Raw genomic sequence first — 23,815 nt, forward strand, 5'->3', positions numbered from 1 at the left:
GAATATTGAAAATGGTATCATTAAAATTTTGATACAGTATAACCCCACTTTTACATTCCTGGAATTAACATTTTCCAGACATTTATGACATTTTTTATTCCTACCATTACTTTTCCTAGGTTCACAATGTTAATTCGCTTCTGATTTTGAGTTAACTTATTGATAATTTTCCTGAGATTTACACTTTATGAAACAATGTTTGTGGAGAAAAAGACTTAACTGACACAAAACGATGCTGGAGCGATGTTGGCCTTCAAGAAGCATTCCTAAACATTATAGGGTTAAGCTTGTTGACACCAGGGCACTCTAATCAACAGATCTGCATCAGTAAGACTTGGAACAATTCATACTTTATCTTCTGCCACTGCCAAGGTCTATTCAGTATGATGATGGGAGTGACAAGGTTCATTTGAACAAAGACTCCTACACATGCACCAATTTATCAGCCGACCAACAGACATGTTTCATGGTAGCCTACACAGATACCAACCGACAGCACTCAGCACTGCCCTGTTATTGTGATTTATCTTTAAGTTAATTTTGTTTATGTTGTACAAGATCCTGCTTGGTTTTACACAGAAACAAGACCAGTTGTTTGCCTTGGCTGTTTTAAAGGTAAGAAAGCATAGAAAGCTGTGGGCACATAAGGGGAAAGAAATTCACCCACATTCTGTTACTTCAACAGCTGGGATACAATAATTATCGTAATTATCTAAGAATGGATGAACCACGCATTTCGGAGCTGCTGAATTCTGAACATCAAACCATTCTTAACAAAATAGAATACAGTCATGAGAGAGGCTGTAAGCTGCAAGGAGATGCTGTTAGCTACATTATGATTTTTGGCCATTCACAGGCATTAACAGGACACCAAATTCAGTGCTGTTGTATCCCCACAATTATTAACTAAAATGATTCCTGGAACCTGCAAAGTGATTTTTAGTTGCCTGAGGAAATACACCATGGAAAACCAAAATAAATAAAACAAAAGATGTTCCTGTAAATGTCATTAATTTACCTGTAAATGTTATTTATTTATTTATATAGGTAGCATAAAAGATGATCCTTCAGCTAAAGAAAAAGACTAGACAGTCGTGACGCACATTATGTAATACATTCAAGAAATACATAAGAAATGAAGCATTTAGTAATTGTTATAACTGTATACAAAAATCCCACACTACATTTTCACAGCATGAGGCTTGGATATAGGCCGGACATTTTTAACACTTATAACAACAAAGTAAGTGTATTTTCTGAATAAATGTCCATTGAAGATCAATGTATCTGTTTTTAGATTTCCTTTTCAATGAATATCAGAAATAAAATCTAAAACTAGAAATACAGAAGGTTGACAGACTTTTATTCTCTCTATGTGTCACATGAAAGCATTATGGATTTGCTAAAAGAATGAAAAAAGTCCTCCTTTACCGGCATGTCTATTGCTACACTCCTCACTGACAAGTCCCACAAACATCTAGTCTTTAAATTTCTCCAGAAACTATGTCTCTGAATTTTTATCCACTTCACATCTCTAGAACAGCATTTAATCCCATATATAGTGAAGAGAGAACAACTTATCAAGCGCTTGGTACGACAGTGCAACACACAGTACAAAGAAAGTTCATCGATTGGTCAGTCAAAACGTCTACACACATCAAATCTGTCGGTTAATTGGTGCTTGTGTATATGGTTTTCGGAAGGAGACACAAAACCTTATAATCTCACAAGGATGATTACAGTGCAACACACACAGAACAGCACATATGCAAACACCACACAAAATACTTACATAAATATTTGCATTTGACAATGAGAATAAATTCTCGAAAAGCTTGGTGCTAAGCACGAAAAAATATGTCACTAGTGCTTTGTTTCATTCTGAAATAATGAATGACACAACTGCAGGCTTTCCAAAGACATCAATAATGTTTTATGAAAGTAAATCAAACTTTTCCACTTCCTGGACAGTTACCAGATCTTGTTATGTCGGAGGATAAGTATAGTACAAAATTTAAACGGCCTTTACTGATAATAAACAAGTCCCTGACAAGTATTTCGATGCCTATTACATACATATAACATGTAAACTACAAAAATGCAAGGGGGATCATATACATAGCTTTTACCGCTTAAAAAGTTATTTACCACATTTTACATTATTTTTTGATGTACCTAGAAAAGTGTAAAATCAGGGTTTCACTGTACATCAGTTTCATGGCAGAAAGCTAGTTTTGGAATAACGTGAGGGCATTTGGTAACTTCTAGCCATGGCAGTAATTGAGATTTGAAGCACAACTCTTTTTCTCAATAAGAAAGGTGGCTATCTCAAATACTAAACATCACAAAAAATTCATTTTTGCAGAGAGCTGGTTTTGCAAAAATAGTCCTCAATTAGTTTTGTGTGTGTTTGTCCTAATAACGTTGGATGACACAAAAAATAGATGATATTGACTGTTGTTCCTATCACCACAATCTACCAATGGATAAAAATTTACAAAATAAATTTTGCAAAGTTAGATAAGACCATACCACATCATTCTTCTGAACACGAATATTTAACGCATTGACAAAATCAAATATGACTGTCTTTATAAGTAAATAATGAATATAACCCTAATACAAACCCCACCATACTCACTGTATTGCACAAAATAAATATGCTGTTGTTGAAAATCACCATCTACCTGTGCAGTTATCCCAACCTGAAACCTCCTACCTCAACAAGAAAGAAGCTGCATTGCTTCCATATAGCTGATACTAAAACTTTGAGGAATAGAAATATACCATTTATCTACTGAATGTTTTACTTTTGAGACAAGCAACAGCCTGATAAACTGGATGTGTGATACGGTACTCAAGTTCTGAATGGCACCAAAACTGTGTGTACCACAGTCTGAAGAGTGTCGGCACAGACATTTAAACTGATGGTAATGCTGATAACAGTTTGTTTCAAGAAATATGGGGCTGAAGGTGTGCAGTATGAGAACTTACCAAGAGGGAAACCTAGTGGAAAGAAATTTAGAAGTGGCTGGAGAGACAGAAAAATAAGAACAAATACTAGATAACGGGGCACAGACAGATGCATTTGATGTACATCAGCTAGTTGAAAGGTATAACACAGTTGGAATAAATTGTAGAAAAGTAAAAGGGAAGTCTTAGTAAAAAGAGGAAGGGGAGGGCAGGTGAGGGAGGTGCAGGACTGTGAATAAAAGAAAAGACTTACACTACAACAGTAAGATGTCAACTTGCAGCATTAAGTTCAGTCATATGTTGAAAGAAACTTTTGTATAAAATCCATAAATATTTAGTGCCCCATGCTGTATTCCATAATGTAAGAACCTTAAGCGTAATTTAAAAATTGTTTTCCATTTAGCAAGCAGCTAATAGAAGCCAAAAAAGCACATCTCGACGACAGTATTTGCAGCTACAAATTGATTTATCTCCTGAATTAACAAACTATTTCTTACCTTGACATAATGTTTGAATACATCAGCAGCAACTTTTGTGGGCATTATATTATACACAATAAGCTTGCAGAATGACGCAAGAAAATTTCGTCTTTTGTGGAGTTCTTCAATTTTTAGGTGTTCATCATGCTCATCTGTGGAAGCAGATAAAGTGTTACATTAGCAGAGCGATTTTGAGGGATGCATAACAATATGTACAGTGAAACCTCGATCACACTCAATTTCAAACTGGGAGGAGAGACCGGGACTGGAGAAACTATCTTCTACAGTAACACCTCTTTCAATTATTAGTACTGAAACTTACTTTGTATGAAGTTAACTCTGCACAAATTAAAAGTTAGCATGCAAATAATCAAGCAATAATACAAGTCTGAGCTCACAACTTTAACTATTCAGTAACTTTTATCTAATTTTATTCCAAAATGAGGGACCTTCTGAAATGTCTTTCTCTCTGTTCACTTAAGAAGATAAATGACTGAAGAAGAAGGCTTGGGAGGAACAACCGATAATTCAAAAAGAACCAAAATAAAATAAAAGCTACTGAGAAATTCCAGTATCTGGGAGTCCTCACATACACATACAAGCACGATCATACAATTTATGTGTTAGTTTGGATACTAAAATTTTTGGCTGTGTGTTGTCAAATACTTTACTGTATTCAGATAAAAAAAAGTTGATTCTGACAACTGTCAAACAAAATTAGAGACCTCACTGACTGCCTACCAAGCCTTCATACAAGCCCATATTCCGGACTAATATGTAGCACAATTGAAAATATTTACGAAGTTAACATACCTTGGGGCTCAGTTGGGATCCCTACGCTTCCTGCAAACAAAGAGAAAGAAACGAATGTTTCAGCCTGAAGATGGCATCACAAGGCTTTAGAGCAATGGCCTTGCTTTCTCACATGTTTCAGACAGAGTGGTCTATTCACAACAGCCCCATCCATCACAACCCATAGTTTCTTAGTTAAAGTTATATATAATAAAAGCATATGCTTTCAATTTCAATATTATCTGCAGCATTTAGCATGTTTTTAATTGCCATAAGATAATGTAGATTTTTTAAATCTCAACTGAAGATGTGAAAGTGCAGGACCAGTGGCTGATTATAAACTATATTACAATACTATTAATTGCTTTCTAATTTTACAATGACAATTTACAATAAAAAATGGTGACTTAATGAGACTAAAATGAGCATGATATTAGAACTTACTGGTCTAACAGTTCCTCAATGTCTATCCATTATTAGCAAAAGTTCTCTCTAATACTATACAGAATAGTTTCACAATTTTCACATCAAAGTAAACTACAATACTATTTAAATGGTGATAAATTCATGGAATAAACAGAGTATTATAATGCTAAATTAAAGCTACACACAATCAAAAATTGTAGACAGCATTAAGTGCAAGTACTTCAATGTGTATGACAGAAATCTGATGGGAGGGGGAAGAGAGGGATGGAACAGCATCATCATGGCGATAAAAATGGAAAGAAAAGCAATGCTTATCTTCTTAAAAGAACTGTGTCGTGCATTAAGGAGACGTCACTGGATTAAATAACGTAACTCAGGCTCAAGCAACAAATGAAACACTGAGGGGAGGGGAGACACTATTACATAATGAAATACAACAGAACTGATTTCCAAGAATAGCAACAACAATGGCATGCAATTACAGTTTATGCATGTTGAAGTCATATGGACAGTGACGGCATCCTAAGGATACAGGCATTGGTAATGGATCTTATTTCCTTCTGTCAATATATATTTCATACTATTTTCTGACTTGCTTAATGAATCCAAGGGTATAGCATTCAGAAGAAGAATTCGAGACATACTTCACTTTTGTCATCACAATACTGTCTGAAAGACGAATTTTCCAAGATATAACACTCTAAAGGGGAAAAAAAGTCCAGATTGAATTCTGCAAAGAATTGTCACAACCATACAATTTTTATCTGATTTACTCCCTATCTACATAACCTCATGAACCACTTCATGAAACCAATTGTGAATTCATTCCCAGAAACATATAAATTTGTATTTACTTCAATGAATTTACAGAATTTACTCCAAAATGATAACTACACTACTTACTAACCCATGGCTTTATTCCCACATGGCAAAACTGATTTAAAATGGATTTTGTATTATTTAATTAATCATCCTTCCTAGGCTTAAGATAATTGATGATGACCGACCACAGCAAAAGGTGAATCACTGTTTTCAGTCATAAAAAGCCAACAATTTCACTTACAGATTTTTAGTGACCCGCATCATAAAAAAATATATATATTTTACACAAAACATACAGAGTAGCACCACAGTTATCAGATCAGATCAAGGATTACACCACACCCACTTTTTCCACCTGCACCCACAATAAAAGTCTGAATTTGGGATAACACTGGAAATGTATACCCTCCTATTCAAAATGACTGTCACAGAAAGCTCTGCATTCATCTCATGAAATAGATTTTTGCTAACAACAGAATTTTTAATGCTGAACACCGATGACCACAACACTAGTATCTGTTCTTGAAAGTGAATTTAAGATAGAAGTACGAAGGAAGATCAGGCTTTAATATCACATCAATGACAAGGTCAATAGAGAAGAAGCACAAGCTTGGACTGGGGAAAAAATGGAGAAGGAATTCAGCCACACCTGAGGAACCATCCTCGCTACCACCAAAGTGACTTAGAGAAATCACAGAAAATCTAAACCTGGATGGCCATAGAAGGTAGTGTATTATCACTGCACCAGCACCCTCAATTACAATAAAAGAAATCACTATTACTGTTACAGTAAGGACCATTTCTAGCTGTGCTATGTGATAGAGCACTCTCTCATGGAAAACGTGTTGCACTGAAGTGGCACTTACATTACCATACCAGTCACTTCTCACTTCCATTAGTTTTCAGTTTCAGATTTTTCACAACAGGGACATACCCATAAAAGTACTGTGGTGTTCAGCCACTTATATTTTTGGCTGTAACACCAAAGCTACTAACAACTGCGAACTGTGTCAAAAATTTGTGGCCTACTCAGACAAATCTACTAAATATTTTGATTACAATATAAGAAAAGGAAACTTGCTACTCACCATATAGTGCAGATGCTGGGTCACAGAAAGCCACAACAGAAAGACAGACAAAGTTAGCTTTCTGCCAACAAGGCCTTTGTCAAAAGTAGATACACACACACACACACACACACACACACACACACACGGCCACAGTCTCTGCAGCTAGAGCCAGACTGTGTATGCTGTCTACTTTTGACAAAGGCATTGTTGGCCGAAAGCTAACTTTCTGACAGTCTTTCTGTTGTTCCTTTCTGTGGCTCAGCATCTCCGCTATATCGTGCGAAGCTACTATCATTTTCATTACATTGTCACATTCCATCCTGGATTTTCCATTGTCTGAAATATTTTGGTTGTCATTAGATACACTGAGCTATGGGCAAATGTTACCATAATCAAATTACATCAGTTTGTGAAGCACATACCCAGCACTGCCTGTCACTAGGACACAAATTAAATCTCTATACTTTCTACAAAGGTCATGTGTTCAAAAAGAGTTAAATTTAAATATATGAAGCATTCTGGATGCTACTGAACTAGCTTACTTTCACCCTGTTAGTTCTATATTTTCTCTAGAATCCATGTCGAAACTGGCATGCAATTTTAATTAAATCTTATCTGAACTACTAGAAAGAGGAACTTGTTTTTTTTTTTTTTTTTTGTTTTTTTTTTTTATTTATACAGAATACATTGGTCTATAGCCATACATGAAATGCACATCGTTAAAAGTCATACTTGGAGAGGAAAGAAATATTAGCATGAGGCTTTCAGAACAAAAAAAGTTCAAATGTCACACTATGCAAGTTGAAACACTTACTTAAATTCATAGCGAGACACACACTTCATCTTTGTTGTTTCTTAGTACACGCTCATGACTCTAGAATGAAACTATGTTATACATTTTAAAATCTCAGATCCATATTCTAGAAAAGGTCAACTAACTCTATTTTATTACTTTCTCACATCATCATCAAAAACACAAATTTTGAAATGAAACTTCTTCCTTGATAACAGCACAATAAGGACTGACTCTATAAAAGAAACGTCATTGACTGGAGGTCAATTTTAACCTTAGTTCAGAAATAGAATTCTGTTTAGGGCTCCACTTTATTGTATAACATTTAACAAGAATTCACTGAACGAGGTTCAGTATTGTTCTAAATTAGCACAAAACGTTGCTATAATCTACTATTGACACGATTATCACACTTCAAATGCAGGTATCAATCGTACATTGTAAATACACAGCAAACGAGAGGCATGGAAAGAAGCTATTGCTGGCTAATTCACACAAGATACGGACAAATTCTTGGGAATATTTGAAAATGTGTTATGACACTATTAAGGGAAGAACCAAGAAAGCATTCACGCATGACAGTGCGTAATTTTAAGATGCATCTATGTAATTACATGTACCGCAAAAACTGGAGCAAAACAATTGTCATAACTTTTCAAGGTTGAACTGCAAAAAATTTAAAGTGGTAATTTCATCAGGCCTACTGTTACTGCAAAATGGGCAGATGCTAATTTTGGGCCTGAAGAAACTACTGATTTCCATTTCCAAACATTACAATGACAATGCAGATTTTCATTCCAAAGTTACATTTTAGTACAATCTGATAAAGTTTTTGAAACGAATTTGCTGCTTGATAGGTAGTTTCTGTTATTCATTACATTCTTGTCCATTTCTTGTTTTAACACCAATTTAAATAACACCAAAGGTTATAGCTCATTCACACCAGTAAATGAGTAGATGACTGTAGCTTCAACTCATTCAAAATATTTTTCTCCTTGGTGATGACAGTGAAAGATGACAGTGTTTACAATGAGCTGGTAAGACAGTAGCGAAAGTTAAGTGACAGCAGTTCATTTTGTATTTTGAACTACAAATAACCTCTAATTACCAGCAGATATGGAGTACACAAACCAGGATTCTGTCATGGCATCTACAGTGTTAGAATTGCATCCCAAACATGAAAAAACAAAAAACTGTTTTCAAGTGAAATACAAATTTTATGAGAAGATTACAGAGCATAGAGTGCAAACATAAAAAAGTACAGTATTACTTGAGGAAAATAAAATAAGAATGGTAGCACTGAAAGTAGATACAGAAATTAAAGAACTGGAAATAAAAGACATGAAAAGAAAATAATGTTTTCAAACACACATTGTACATTTATTCCACTTTTGTAACCATTTGTATGCAAATCCCTCATTGTGTTGCAACTCCAGTTAGCTTTATTTTCTGTCTCGTGTGGGTATTTCTTCATAGACTCTTCTAACAAATAGTATCAACAGTTATAGGCTCCTCCTCCAAAGCACTGGTAGCTGTATTGTATTTTGCAAGTCAAATACTATATTTTGCCACAATTTAAACTTGAATACCTCAGCATTTTGCACTTCAACAAACAATGTCAAAATCAAGAAAAGTGGCAAGAGGAAAAAATATTCCGCACAGTGATGTGGGATAGAAGAAGTGATCCTGTGACTGTGTTCTAGGACACTACCACTGAGCCACACTTGGTAGTAACAAAATGACTTAAATATGAGTACTGCTAATCTTATTGATAAATGACTATGCAGTTGGCATAGCATTTCATGCACTTGTTTTGTAGTTAACAATTTAAAGTGAATTGTGAAGCTGTTGGTATTCAAGTCTATATAGAGATTATTTTTGCGAGAGGTTTTCGGTCACTACTGGCTGCTCTTGAACTTCATGTACTTAATATCCAACTGCAAATATTTTGAATTTCCCCTTCTTATACTGCCAGTGTCTATAAAATGCCTTAAATTAATCATATCAATTACCAGCTATGTCCAAGAATTGTTATGAGGTCAGTTACTATTTGCACTCATTACTTTCACAGTCGATAATTGCATAACTTAAAAAAAAATTCGAGTTTCACGGTGTGACAGTGGTATATTCACACATTTACGTTAATTTTTTATGTTAATAACAATTTCTTTAATATTTACTTCTTTTTAACTCATATTTGCGCAAAAGGAAACTTGTTTTTTAATGCCACTAGGCTGTGAACTGATGACTGCTGCTGAACTTAACTTGATCCACAAAATTTCCTAAGTCAAAACTGATTCTATTTCAAGGCAACATAATTTGAGATTTACATTTATACAACACATCTCCTCCTTTCCTCTCTCCTTGTCCATCTCCTCCTTCCACTCTCTCCAACCTCAAGCCTTTTTGACTGTTATTGCCACTGAAACAATGGATAGGAACTGAAGTCGCTTAAAATGAATGGATACATTGTTTGAGATCATTGGTGTATAGGGTATGAAAGATCTATCTTGCTGCTGGACGTGTGAGTACAGTAGCTTCAATGACAGTATTCAGCATAGTTTTAATTGCCAAACAGGTTACCAAGTTCGGACAATTCAGAGTATATAGTAGCATTCTGATCATAAGCCGATAAGCCATAAGTGTAGCTTTCCTATGTTCTGTTAAAACTGACTGTGAAGAAGAAAACAAAAAAGCAGATAATTCTGTATACCATTTTTGTTTAAACTTATATAAGAATAAAGAATATATACAAGAGAAAGAATTTGTTTAATGGTTTAAATGGCTTGCTATTGCAGTTAAACTGAATGCAAGAAAGAAAATGAAACCACACATTTTCACAGCACAGCATTTTATTTCTCACAGTCGATTTTCAACGGAAATCCTGTGCACTGTTGATTAAGAAAATATACAGCCCATATCTATCTGTGTTTATAAGAGTATCATGTAAAAATTTGAAGTCAGTGAAGAACTTTTCAAGATTTTTGATACCAACTTTTCACTTACATATATAGCTTATGTCTGTCCGAATGTTTATTAGCATACTGCGTAACAATGTGAAGCAAATCAGTCAGAACCTTCGAGATTTTTGGTAATAATGTTAAGCGATGGCTCATCTTTATTTAGTACAGCAGATGATATTTGTTGTGAAGTTGCATCTATTACTCAGGAGGAAAGAACGAAATGTTTGCAATAAGTTTAACTGAAAAAATTTAAAGCAACTGTACAATTTGGTAGAATAATTCATTAAAAACAAACTCTGAAATCTAATTTACAGATTAAATTACATAAATTACAAATAGGGGGCATAAAGTATCTCTCTCCGGTATTACCAGGGTTAATGGTAGAAAATTATTAAAATGTTTGCCTTAATTTAGGTGGGGGGGGGGGGGCATGACAACAGTGTCTGAGGGAGACTGTGACTGATATTTTTAATATCACAATTAGTTTGCAATTCTCACTAAAATAATCAACATATTATATTACTCAAAGAGTGGTGGTAAAGAGTTATTATTAAAGACATGCAATACTAAAAAAAGAAGGAAAGGCTAGTATTCAGGAATTTAAAGGCAACCACCATTCAGACTTAGTTCATAAAGACAAAACCATCCACCACGGATGCGTTAAAAGTGTCATAATGTAATGTACTAAATTTATTCTTTTGTACCCATGCACAACATTTACAGCACACGCATCCTTTCTCATTACAGCTTTCCTTTAACAGGACAAGGAAAAAAATTCCCGGATTTCTCCCAGATTTCCCGGTTAAAAATACCCTTTCTCCCAGGTGAAAATATACTGTTGAGTGACAGTATACTTTTCCTCAGAAATGTAAAACTTATTAACCATTGAATCATTATGGTTTTTTACACCGGTGTAGAATTTCCCGGCACTTTACAAAACGAAACTTATGGGTGAAAAAACAGTTTTTCGAAAGATCTGTGATGTGCAGCAACATGTAGGCTGCATATTTTCATATGACGAAACTATAAATTCGAATTCCATGAAACACCTGATGTTACTTTCCAAAGCATCGAAATCGAGATTAGGATGTGCAGCCAGTCATAGTTCATGTCATTTGATCTCGCCAGCCAATGACGGCAGATATTCATAGCATAGGACATATGATGTAGTCCGCCAATAGCAACATTACTGTTCAGTAATGTGACCACACACATAGGAAACGTCAATGGATTAAATTAATATACATGGTGTTACAAGAAAAGCAAAGATTTCACATATAATATTGGTCTCAAAGATTAATAAGCTGCAAGAAAATCTAAGTTTTCACATACAATGTTGATCTTTTTTCCGTGTGTTACATTTTAAGACATATCACACAAATGGGTCCGTAAAATTTTTAATAACAACATAAATGTCTGATCCTCTGGGCTTGAGATCCTTCACAAAGAGTTTATTTTTAAATGAGAGTCAGACACTGTGATTTAAGAAATTCATCGTACATTCTCACACATAGTTCATCTTGCATAAGAGGAAATTTACTTTTAAAGTAACGCTTTTCCAACCACCATTTGCAATATTTTCCCACAACTGCTAGAATTACGTTCTTTTCAGCAGTTGCCACAGAGTGCCAGATAACAGGTGCCGCCGTGCTTGTGCAGCTACAATGACGGGGGAAGCCCGTATGTTCATATGTGTAAAACAGTAAAATATTTTATATCATAAGAGAAACAAGACATCAGAGGATACTCCAAGAGCATCGAAATTCCATGAAACATACTAAAATGCATAATTCGGCCTAAAGTGCAGATTTGTATTACCAGATTCGCGTGTAAATTTTCTTGGAGTATCAGTGCTGTATTATCTCATGTTTGGTTCTTTATTATGGCCTAATGCCATACATGCTAGAAGATGAAAACATGCACCTGAAATCTGCTAACAGTTGAAACTAGCCAACGGCGTGGAATTAAACACTTCGTTTCAAATAAATGGGCTGTCTCTGCAGAAAAGATTAATAAAAGTCAAATTTTTGTAGCAAACTGACAAAAATAACTTCATTGTTCTGCAAGGTGATTAATGCTGACTGTGAGAAAGATGGAAATATAATAAAAACTGAAACTAATAACTTTTTTTTAGCCTTCCCTTCCGTAATTATGTGAATGTATTTTAATTCACTTGATAGCTCCCAGCCACAGAAATCTGTTTTGTTTCCATTTGACATGATAGCAATAAACAATGAGGAAACAGCAACATCACTAAACGTAAATACAGGGCAAATGGAGACTACCCACCTCCCCACTACAACGCAGACTGGTCTGTGTATCAATCCCGAATCCACATAAACAGCGATTGGTACTCAACCGTTTAACTTTATTCTGCTCCGCTCATATAGCCCTGTCGCCTTTTGTCTGCAGGAAAGTTTAGTTCTAGATGCGACGGGGATTCCCCTGGCAAAGACATCACGTACACTGTGTACGCATTCAAAAATCAATTTATGATTCAGTCAGAAATCCACTTAGAATGTGTTCAAAAACTAACACGGATGTGTTTCAAAATCATATGAATAAACAATAGACCAACGTGCACGGGATGCTGGGCACTTTGTGAGACAACAGTCAAACGCCCCCCACCCGGAATTGCCACCCAGATCCGATACCACGGTTTGCCTATGCCCCTTAGATCCGAGCCTGTTGTGCATGCATGAAGATGAAGCTGGTAGCTTGGGCGCGTCAGCAAAATTTTTCCGGATAGCATCTGGCCGCTTGCTGCTATTGCTTGTACAGCTAACAGCTACATTGCTGTAGCCAGCAGTGGAGAAAGATACTACACATACATGACTGAACTGTGCATGTGCATGGCCTGCTCAAATGAATCTAGTGTAAACAGTTGTGACATCATGCTCATCATAGGCAATTTGTTGTTCTGCAGCATTCCACAGTCTTCCTGAAGCCTTTGACACATTTTGCTACTGGCAGACGCTTGTATGAGCACTGTGTTTTGTTGTTGTATATGACGCATTTCATTTGCAACTTCAGTTTTTAGTCTTTTTACTCTCTTTCATGTTTTATTGCTGCAGTAATATTCTGCAGCACCATGATACAGTAATACCCTTTGTTATAGTATTGGTTCTTATCAGTCAAAATTACATAAAACTAACAGTAAACTAAAACAATAAAAAATTCCTGGAATTCTAAAAAAATTCCGACATTTTTCCCGGTTTTCTCCTGGATGAAAAAATTCCTGGGTTTTTCCCGGATCTCCCAAGTCGTATACACCCTGTTTAATCGGCCTTCACATATCACTACAGAAAACAAAACTTAAAATTTGGTAATTTATATTTCATTTTTACTTGACTCTTATTATGAACTGTTCCTGACAAGAGGTGTGGAATAATTTTATTTTCTTTCTGATACCTAAAGGGTGCTTTTTCCTCATCTCTTGTTTGTAATGAAAAAATCTTGGTGTCACACAAATTCCAGATTACAGACTACCCCAAATTAAGGAACTCTCTTTTAAGGAAATCTCACTTGTAACGAATATTTCCAACAGTTCTGGCAAAATTCCCGTAAGAACATTGTTGTTTCTCCCGGCTTTTAACTAAGCCTGCTTTAAGTAAACATTCACTTTTAAGGTGTAAATATGAAACAGTTTGCAAATTCAAATCCAGTTTTTATGTAACTTCTAACATGTTTTACTGAGATTCTGATTTTTTTCCACCCCATGCTGATCGTAAATTTTTTCCTGTGATGTCTTAAATGGTAATCAGCTCAACAGGTCAATGTGTGCCAAGCACATAGTCAATAACTTGACTTTCCTTGTAGCAATAGAAACAGATGCTTTGAAAGAACTGGAAATCAATTTCTGTCCAACATATACAGATGTTATAGTCACTGACCTACAAGTACAAAGTGTAGTTGTTTGGTTACTGAAGTGTAGAAAGTATCAGACTTTGGTGGAGTTATGGCCTGCAACATACAAAGTTTATAGTTCAGCAAAAACTGAGGATGACAGTTTCCAACATGGTGAAGAAATATGATTTAGTGCCACCTACCGCATTTACTCGAATCTAAGCCGCACTTTTTTTCCGGTTTTTGTAATCCAAAAAACCGCCTGCGGCTTAGAATCGAGTGCAAAGTAAGCGGAAGGTCTGAAAACTCTGAAAAATGTTGGTAGGTGCCGCCACAACTAACTTCTGCCGTCGCGTCGAATATATGTAGCGCTACACAGGCATGCTTTGCAGGCACAAAGATAAATATTGGCGCAAAACCTTCTGCGTCAGTAAATAAATTAAAAAAGGCGGAAGACGAGCTTTTTTTCTCCGCCCCAAGTTTCAACCATTGCATTTTTATACATTATCCAACGAAGTAAATACAAATTCCGTATTGTTCATCTTCGAATGTAGCAGCGTTTGCATGTACTACGAAAATCCGACTGGCAAGACTGTTTGGGATGTTTGTCAATATGGCCAACTCCACATTCTGAATTTTTTCCTACCTGTGAGAAGAGATGGTTGCTAATAGGAACTTTTATGAATTGTGAATCACATGCAGTATTCTCTTCACCATAAGAATAATACGAATAGAAACATTTTGCCATGTATTCTTTCATGTTTGCTGCTATCTCATTTAAATCCCGTCTGTCTAATAAACTACGAAACTAGAGTGAGACAACAGCAAACGCGGAAGAATATACATATCATGTCATGTTTATATTCGTATTATTCTTATGCCTAATAGTGATACAGTCAGAAATAAAGCACAGCAGTTGACTAGATTTTTAAATCTGAGATGATTAATTTCTGTGCAGAATGTGATGTACTAAAGAGGCGCCTGCAAAGATTTTCAAACGGAGAAAAATTTTTGCTAAACTCTCGTTCAGAACATCTTCTATCATGCGCAGTTTATTATTTGGTTCTTGTTGATCATTATCAAAGAAAGCAGTAGTGTGAGTAACAACTAATAGCAGTTCTTGCCATTGTTTCGCCAATGAGACTAGCGTGCACAAAAGCAAGCCATGCCGCGAGCGGTGACCTGTCATTAACTCTCATTATCAGAATGCGACAAACAATGCATGACACAGTACATTAATGCATTTTCAGCTTAGAGTAACGTGAACACCTATAACAAAGAGAATGGCACTTATCAGATCAAAAAAATTAGCAATCAATTCAAACTAGATGAAGCAAGTGAAAAAGGAAGGGTACCCGTATAAATACGGACGGAGCGCCTGATGCATAGCAATGGCTACCTGGTAAAGCTTAACTGCTAAACTTACGACTCGAACCAAACTACTGTAGCTGTATAATCATTCATTCGACCTAAATTGTTTCTCATATTACAGTGGACCAACTTTGTTTCGATTTGAAGGTGGGGCCTGAAACTTTTCTCTCCCCTTGAATTTCGAGTCTCAAATTTCAGGTGCGGCTTAGATTCGGGAAAATTTTTTTTCCTTGATTTCGAGTCTCATTTTTCAGGTGCGGCTTAGATTCAACTGTGGCTTAGATTCAAGTAAATACGGTACATATGCCTAACATTTAAAGATAGGGCATGTCAAATGCTGAAGTTAAAGATTCCTGCAGATCCGAAAAAGAACATTCACATGTCTATGTTTAATGCTGTGGAAAATATTATTTTAAGCAGCTTCAAGGGCTCAGAAGTGGAAGAATTCCTATAAGAGACAAGAGAAGGCTTATGAAATCACTCTGAAGATTGGCACAGAAAACTTCAGTGTATCGAATGGCTGATTGAACTGTTTTAAAAAAACAACAATTGCTGTCATTTCAAAAGACAAGTTGAGAAAGTAAGTCTCTGCTCACACAAAGTGTGAACTATTTCAAAAACATTACTTTGCTACAATTGATACATGGTTATGAGTCTAGTTGTATTTATAATGTTGATGAAAATAGCATCTTTAATAATTTACTTCCTGCAAAATTATATTATGTTAAGGGAGAGAAATGCCAAGTTGGTAAAAAATGCAACAAAAGCTATTGTGCATAAATAGTGATGGAAGTGAAAAGTTGCCACCACTATTAACTCCAAATGTTTCCAAAACATAAAAATGCTACTTTGTACTTATGAGAACAATAGCAATCCCTGGAGATGTCAGCAATCTTTAAGACTTTTTTGGGGTGTTTAGATGCAAAGACTGGTGCAGCAGGAAGGATAATTGTGCTTATCAATGACCTATACCCTGTACATCCTAAAGAACCATAATTTCAGATGAATGCAAATGATGTGTTCCTTCCTTCAAGCTGCAGAATTCATCTGCAGCCTCTGGACAAGTGCATAATAAACTCTGTTAAATCCAAGTACAGAGTAGCTGCAGTGTACGAGTCAATTACATGCTTTGAGAGGAAGGAAGTGATGAGACTTAACACTGAACATGCTATGTGAAAGTTTGCTGCTGCATGGAATTCAATAACACAGCAGACTGTGTTAAACTGTGATGCATCATTTGATGTTGAAGACAACATTGTGCCTGAAGAGGAATGGAGTAGCAAAAGTGATATTTCTGAAAATGTGACATTCCAGGACACTGTTTGTTGTGATGATGACAGCCTAACTTCCAAACCCAAGATTTAAGAATGTGAAATGCTTGTGAAGGAATACAGGTAGGAGCTGGCAATGACACTGATGGAAAAAAGAGTGTTGCATCAAGCTTTGCTGCTGCTGTGCAAGGAACTGATACTGTCAGGAATTTATTTTCCTCTTTAATGTAGATGAATCAATTTTAACTAATATCAACCAGCTAGAGCAACAACTTTTTCCACTACAATATCTGGAAGGACAAAATAAACAAGACTACCATTTTTTAAGGCAAGGACGTGTTCTGTGCAAAGTGTAATAATAATATATTTACTGCATTTAAATTTGTAGTAGAGGAGATTGCTAATTTTGTAATTAAAAAGCACTTGTATCACCTAAATACGCTTGACTTATTATTCTGGGTCATTCATTTCATGCTCTCTGCCAAAACCCCCACTTACGAAAATCCCTATTTAAGGGAAAAGTATCTGGGTCCCCAGAAATTCATTAAAAAGGAATTTTACTTTAACTGTCTTTAGTTCTTTCAAATTCCTAGTGGCTGCTGCCACTTTGTTCATTAGTGTATACATGTTTATAGATAACTGCAAACTAATTACAATTCCTTCCTATCATTTCAAACTTTCCACACACATTTCTTATCTTGAAAAATCTTTAAAAAGGCACATTAAAACAGCAGGCAAGTACACTGTTCCTATAGTAGCATTACAGGTATGACAGAGAGAAAGAACAGTGCATACCCAGAAACTAATTTGCAGTTCTTTCCCCAAAATTAAAAATTTGTCTTCTAAACCAAATTTTTAAAGCTTCAGGTTATGGACAATATTTATGTGGATTATTTAACCAAGACTATTATTTTGGGCAGAAAAACAGAAAAGTCCGTGGAGGTCTTCATCAATGTGAAATGGTAACTATTTTTCACATTTAACATTGACAACATCTAAATAAATTCATAATGTATTTATAACATACCAATGTTATTGAAATTATACATTCTGAAACGCTGAGTTGAAACTGAAAATTTGCCATTTATTTAATAACTGCCAGAAAAAAATCATAACCAAATGGTACACATTGAGGCACATCAATTCAATTACTTTAGAGTCCCAGTTAACAAGAAGTCACTGTAAAGTAAGCCACAAAAAAAGATATATATTGCACTACTTCATGTTTGTTATTCACTAGTTATGAATTCTGAATTGTTTCAGCTGCACTGTTGTGACAATGAGATTCAAATGTCATACTTGATATATGTCTTGTGAGAATTTCATAAAAAATGTTCAACAATCTGAAGTAAGATATTGTAAACATACTGTCTGAACAAAAGCTTTACACACAGAGAAAAGTGATCCCTCAGTCAGTTTACAAGTCATTAACCATTTCTTTGTGAAAGACTCATACTGACATACGCATCTATATACCAATACATTTCTAAAACGTAAGACTTTCTACAACACTTCAATGCCCTCTACCCAGTGATATTAATGGTTATAAAAGCAAACACATGAGTGAGGTGATTGTTATGAACAGAATGTGTGTAAAAATAGATTGTGAATGCAATGAGAATATAATGACCAAATGACATCAATCAAAAAATAACAAGAATAGAAAACATGGAAAAAATTGTGGATGGCTCTGAAAATGCCTTGAAATAAGATTGTAAAATCGTGCCATGCAAATAAAGCAAGTTACACGAATAATATGGACTACATATACAATTCTAAAAGAAAGAAAGAAAAAATAATAATGAGAAAATGGAGAACTACAATAACACAAGTTGTTTCCATTCCAGTTTACGTAAAATATTCGCTGTGATCAACAAAAGAATTTAAGTGTAACAGAAAAATATGTAAAATAATGGAAGGTCAACCACTTACCTATAGAGCTCTGCTGCATGGCACACTAAAATACATAGCAGAAAACACTTAACACTAGCTATCAAGTTCTTGCTGTTTTTCTAGTAAGAATTCACATATTCACACACACAACCACAGACATCCAAATATACACACTTGAAGTAGTGGCGAGACTCGCTACCGCAAGCATGTACATTTGGGTATGTGTCGTTCATTATAGTCTTACTAGAAAAAGAGCAAGAACTCTGAAGTTAGAATTAACTGTTTTCTATTACATGTTTGTGTGTACCCACACCTGTCCTCTATAGATAAGTGATTGCCTTTCCTTATTTTATATATTTTTTCACCAGGGCTTTCCATTATTGTTATAATAATATCAGAATATTGTTCTCAACAACTAAAATGAAACACTGTTCTTTACTTACGCATAAATTCAACCACAGCATGTTACCTAGCTTTCCCAGTTGGTCAAGGTTACAGTGACATCAGTAAACACCAGTACCGACCAGAAAAACTTGCATTTGTGGCAAATATGAATATGCATGTGAATTCTGTCTCAAAACATGAATATGAAAATTTATGTAATAAATGCTTTTCCAAATAAAATTGTATTCAAATGAACTATTTTATCACAGATGATTTGTAAAAGCTTTATTTTTTGCATGCAAATAATGAAAATTTTTGATTATTAGTACTGTACATCTAGCACAGATCAGTTTGGAAAAAGAATGTGCATAAGAATGCATTGGCACAACAAAGAGCACAGCATTGCATGAACACAATCACATGCCAGTGCATTCGTTACTTATATTCTGGTGCCATGTCAACAGTAGGCAGTTGAATGGTCCCTATAACATACAATGGCAATAATCAAACAATGGAAAATCCAGAATGGAATTTAACAATATTATGAGAAGGAAAGATGCTACTCAGCATATAGCGGAGATGCTGAGTCGCAGATAGGCAGAACAAAAGGACTCTCACAATTCAAGCTTTCAAGCGTTAAGGCCTTTGTCAACAACACACACACACACACACACACACACACACAACTGCAGTCTCAGGCAACTGAAACCATACTGCGAGCAGCAGCACCAGTGATGAGAGTGGCGACTGGATGGGGTGAGGAGGAGGCTGGAGTGAGGAGGGGGAGGGATAGTATGGTGGAGGGGGGGGGGGTAGACAGCGAAGTGCTGCAGGTTAGACTGAGGGCATGGGAGAGGTGGGGAGGGGGGAAGTAGCGGAAAAGGAGAGAAATAAAAAGATTGGGTGTGCTGACAGCTATGTAGTGCTGGAATGGCAGTAGGAAAGGGACTGGATGGGTGAGGACAGTGATTAAAGAGAGGTTCAGGTCAGGAGGGTTACAGGAACCTCTCCCCTGCCCTCAGTCTAATCTAACCTGTAGCATTTTGCTGTCCGCCACCCCCACCATACTATCCCTCTCCCTCCCCACCCAGTCACCACTTTCATCAAGCACTGGCTGCTCGAAGTGTGGTTTCAGTTGCCTGAGACTGCAGTTGTGTGTGTGTGTGTGTGTGTGTGTGTGTGTGTTTATTGTTGACAAAGGCCTTAATGGCTGAAAACTGATTCTGAGAGCTTTTTAGTTGTGTCTAGCATGAACTCAGCATCTCCACTATATGGTGAGTAGCAACTTTCCTTCTTATAATATTGATACAATGGCAACAGGAACATATGATGCAGCCTTTGGACTTTGTATCTTAGAACAAAGAAACACTAATGTTCATCTGCTAACTAAAGTTGGTATCATGTGGTCACTTTAACACAGCAGCTTCAGGTGTGGAATATTTTGAACAACGGATGCATAAGATAGCAGCACAGATTTCGGTCCAAACTTTCTTGGTTACAATGCTGCCAACTTCAACCAACAACTGAGTGGTAAACCATTACCCATGCTTCATGCACCCCATTTTGTTTTGTTTTGCTTCCCTCATTTTTTTTTTTTTTTAATATTTGAAATGAATGAAGAGACTAATCTTGGTCTATTACAGGGTTCGAGTATGACACACAGCACCAGACATGATCAGTAATCCCTTTGACCACGCATAAGTTTGGCTTTTGAAAAAACACAGGTGTAAAATGAGAGCCCTGCAAGCAGAGAATGCAGCTTGCTCCTCTGTACTGCACCTGTCTCTCAGGCTGCCAAAGTTCTTGTTTGTTTATGCTCACTGATTACTATCACACTGTAGTGTTCACAATACAGTGACTAGAAAAAACAACTGGTCATCATACTTGGATCAAACTGAAAGTCTTCCTGTAAAGTGCGAACAGCGTTATTTTAAGTTTTATTTACAAATACTCTAAGTACATTGCCAGTTTCACCTGTTGCGCTGTCAAGCAGCAGATTTTGTAACTAACAAAATGAGTGAGGAAAAAATAATGTCAATAAACACTTCAAATCAGAGGGCATTCTGTTCTCCAGTGAGAAAATGCTGCTTCTCCACAGCAACAATTATTTCGAAAGAACTGAAGTACAGCCAAAGGACAGATACAAGCAAAGCCCATTTCAGAAAAAAAACTGATGATTTTTCAAAAGCAAACATTCCACCCTACGAGCTCTTACTGTAAGAAGCAGGTAGTAAATTTATTTTCTTTCATTAATACTACACAGCGAAACCCTGTGGGGACTTAAAAAAAAATGGCGTAAAATATGGGAAAATGTAAAATGTGGGAAATAATGTTTTAAGCTGTTAAAGTTATGTATAGGCTACCCCCTTGCATTTTCGCATGATATATGTATGTAATAGGCATCAAAATACTTCTCAGGGACTTGTTTACCTTCTGATAAAGCTTTATTACCTAGTAAAAACTGCTGATGTAACGAAGAAATGTGACTCAGTTTTGTAGATGGTAATCAATGTTGCTGGAAAGCCTGCAGCTCTTATTCGTTATGTAAATAATGAAACACTACAACAGCTATGCATTTTTTCAAGCTTGGCATGACATGCTTCTAGAATTTTTTCTCTTTGTAAGGTGCAAATATTTGCATAAGTACTTCGTGTGGTGTTTGCATATGTGTTGTTTTGTGTCTCTTGCACTGCAGTCATCTTTTTGAGGTTATCCGGTAATGTGCGTCCTCAGTTATGTAGAAAAGCACACATATGCAAACTATCACTCACTCTGTTTGTTTGTGTAAAATCACATTAAATACATACGTAAATACTGCACTTTATGACAGGAATAAATTCTTGAAACCTGTTTTGTTCAGCATGACAAAATACATAACTGGCACTGTGTTTAAACCAAAAATATTTCAGCCACGGAAAGTGAGTGAAGATGTCAACTAACGCTGCAAGTGGTCCAATGATGAAACAGGCAAACCACGGTTCAACAGAGGTGTCATGACAATCACGAAACTGCACATGCATAGTAGAGACAGTTTGGAAATGGTTGTGATTGGTCACGATTTTATTATTATTAGTTTTTTCTTTCGAATGAACCTAGTTATCAGCCACCAGGCCGAGTAGAGGTGGCACTGGTATGAGATATGGCACGAATTGTTCCATCTTTTACTCATTTCAGATCCACTGAGTACAGCACCCTGGTCTCAAAAACTTACCCATGTAACATTTGTAAACACTACTTGACGCCCAATGCCATTTTATTTTTTCATAAAGTGTAAACTTAAGAAAACTGTAAATATGTCGATGCAAAATTAGGTGCAAATTAACATTGTGGATACAGGGAATTTGACGGGAGTGATAAACGTTGTGAATGTCAGGAAAACATTAATTCCAGGAAAGTAAAAGTGGGGTTGTACTGTATCTCCAATAACTTTTTCTGATCAATTTCGTCGTAAGACAAACATATAAACATGTCTAATCACAAAGAAAAGATTCTAATTTTACCCAACATAGATGCTACGTTTTCACATCACTAACTACCAATTACCAGTTTCAACAACTTTTTTGTTTTTATTTGCTTGCCACCTCTCAGAATGCACACTGTTAGGTTGCTATCCAAAATAGAGGAAAGGGATTCCAATTGCTCTGACAGTGTGGTCAATAAGTTCAATTGTTTCTCTGGAAAAATACTGAAACAGACATTAAGAATTTTTTGTTTCAATAGTATATATGTAATTAGGGATGAAAAAATGTGTTGAACTGGTCAACAGTGAGATAAGAAACTGCCATTCACCTGGAAGAAATTGGTTTTATGGCAATCTGATCATCAGTCTTCTGAAACAGAAATATGGGTTAAACTCCTAAACTGACATGCAGAGTTGGCATGATGTGAGTTATTTTAGAACATACTTCATTCGGAGGCAAGGATAGAATATGGTACCAACCTAAGGGCTGTGGCTATGCTGCTTTTCACCATATTTTTTTTATACTAGGGGACCTACTCCCACAGCAGAGTATCACACGACGAAGTGCTGGGACACAAACACCAGAAAACCATACAACATTGAACTTTTATGTTCCTGGAATTAACATTTTCCTGCAATTTATGACTATCATTCCCATCAAATTTCCTGTGTCCACAATGTTAATTTGCCCCCAATTTTGTATTAACACATCAACAATTTCCCCACTTCACAAAAAAAATGTTCATAGAGAAAATAACTGATATAATGCACACAAAATTACAATGGCCGTCAAGTGCATTTACAAACATTGGTTAAGTTTCTTGACACCAGGGCACTATACGCAGCAGATCAGAACCAGTAAATGGATAAAGTCAAAACAATTCGTGCTTTACTTCCTGCCACTGCCAAGTGCTACTCAACGTGATGGCTGATGGGAGTAACTAGGTTTGTTCAAATCACAGTCTTTGAATAAAGATATCATGTCCAACCACAATTATTTCCAAGTTGTCTCTGTCGTGCATGCCCAGCTTTGTGATTGTTGTGGTCATCTTAACACTTCTGCATTGTTTGAACCACATTTAGTTGTTTTGTTGCTTGGCCACTAGCAGCACTGGTTCACACCTTAGTTCATTTCACATTGCTCATATGCTTTTGGTTTAAACACAGCATCAGTTATGTATTTTTTTCAAGCTTAGCAAGACAGGTTTTGGGAATTTATTCTCATAGTCAAGTACAAATATTTACATCAGCATTTTTGCGATGTTTCACAGC

The 23,815-nt window shown here is 36.0% G+C and overlaps 1 protein-coding gene across 2 annotated transcripts in view; it reads right to left on the minus strand.

The window, feature by feature from the left end:
- LOC126168040 (cohesin subunit SA-1) overlaps positions 1 to 23,815 on the minus strand; it is a 152,583-nt gene that overhangs the window by 38,396 nt on the left and 90,372 nt on the right. Inside the window, exons 17-18 of one of the 2 annotated variants that reach the window (XM_049920525.1) lie at positions 4,266 to 4,295; positions 3,471 to 3,604 (exon numbers count right to left, since the gene is read on the minus strand). In XM_049920525.1, coding sequence (XP_049776482.1) covers positions 3,471 to 3,604; positions 4,266 to 4,295 — 164 coding nt within the window. The remainder of the gene's footprint in view (positions 1 to 3,470; positions 3,605 to 4,265; positions 4,296 to 23,815) is intronic. The other variant, XM_049920526.1, reaches the window with a different exon arrangement.

Source organism: Schistocerca cancellata, chromosome 1 (genome assembly GCF_023864275.1).
Source record: "Schistocerca cancellata isolate TAMUIC-IGC-003103 chromosome 1, iqSchCanc2.1, whole genome shotgun sequence".
Lineage (NCBI taxonomy): Eukaryota > Metazoa > Arthropoda > Insecta > Orthoptera > Acrididae > Schistocerca > Schistocerca cancellata.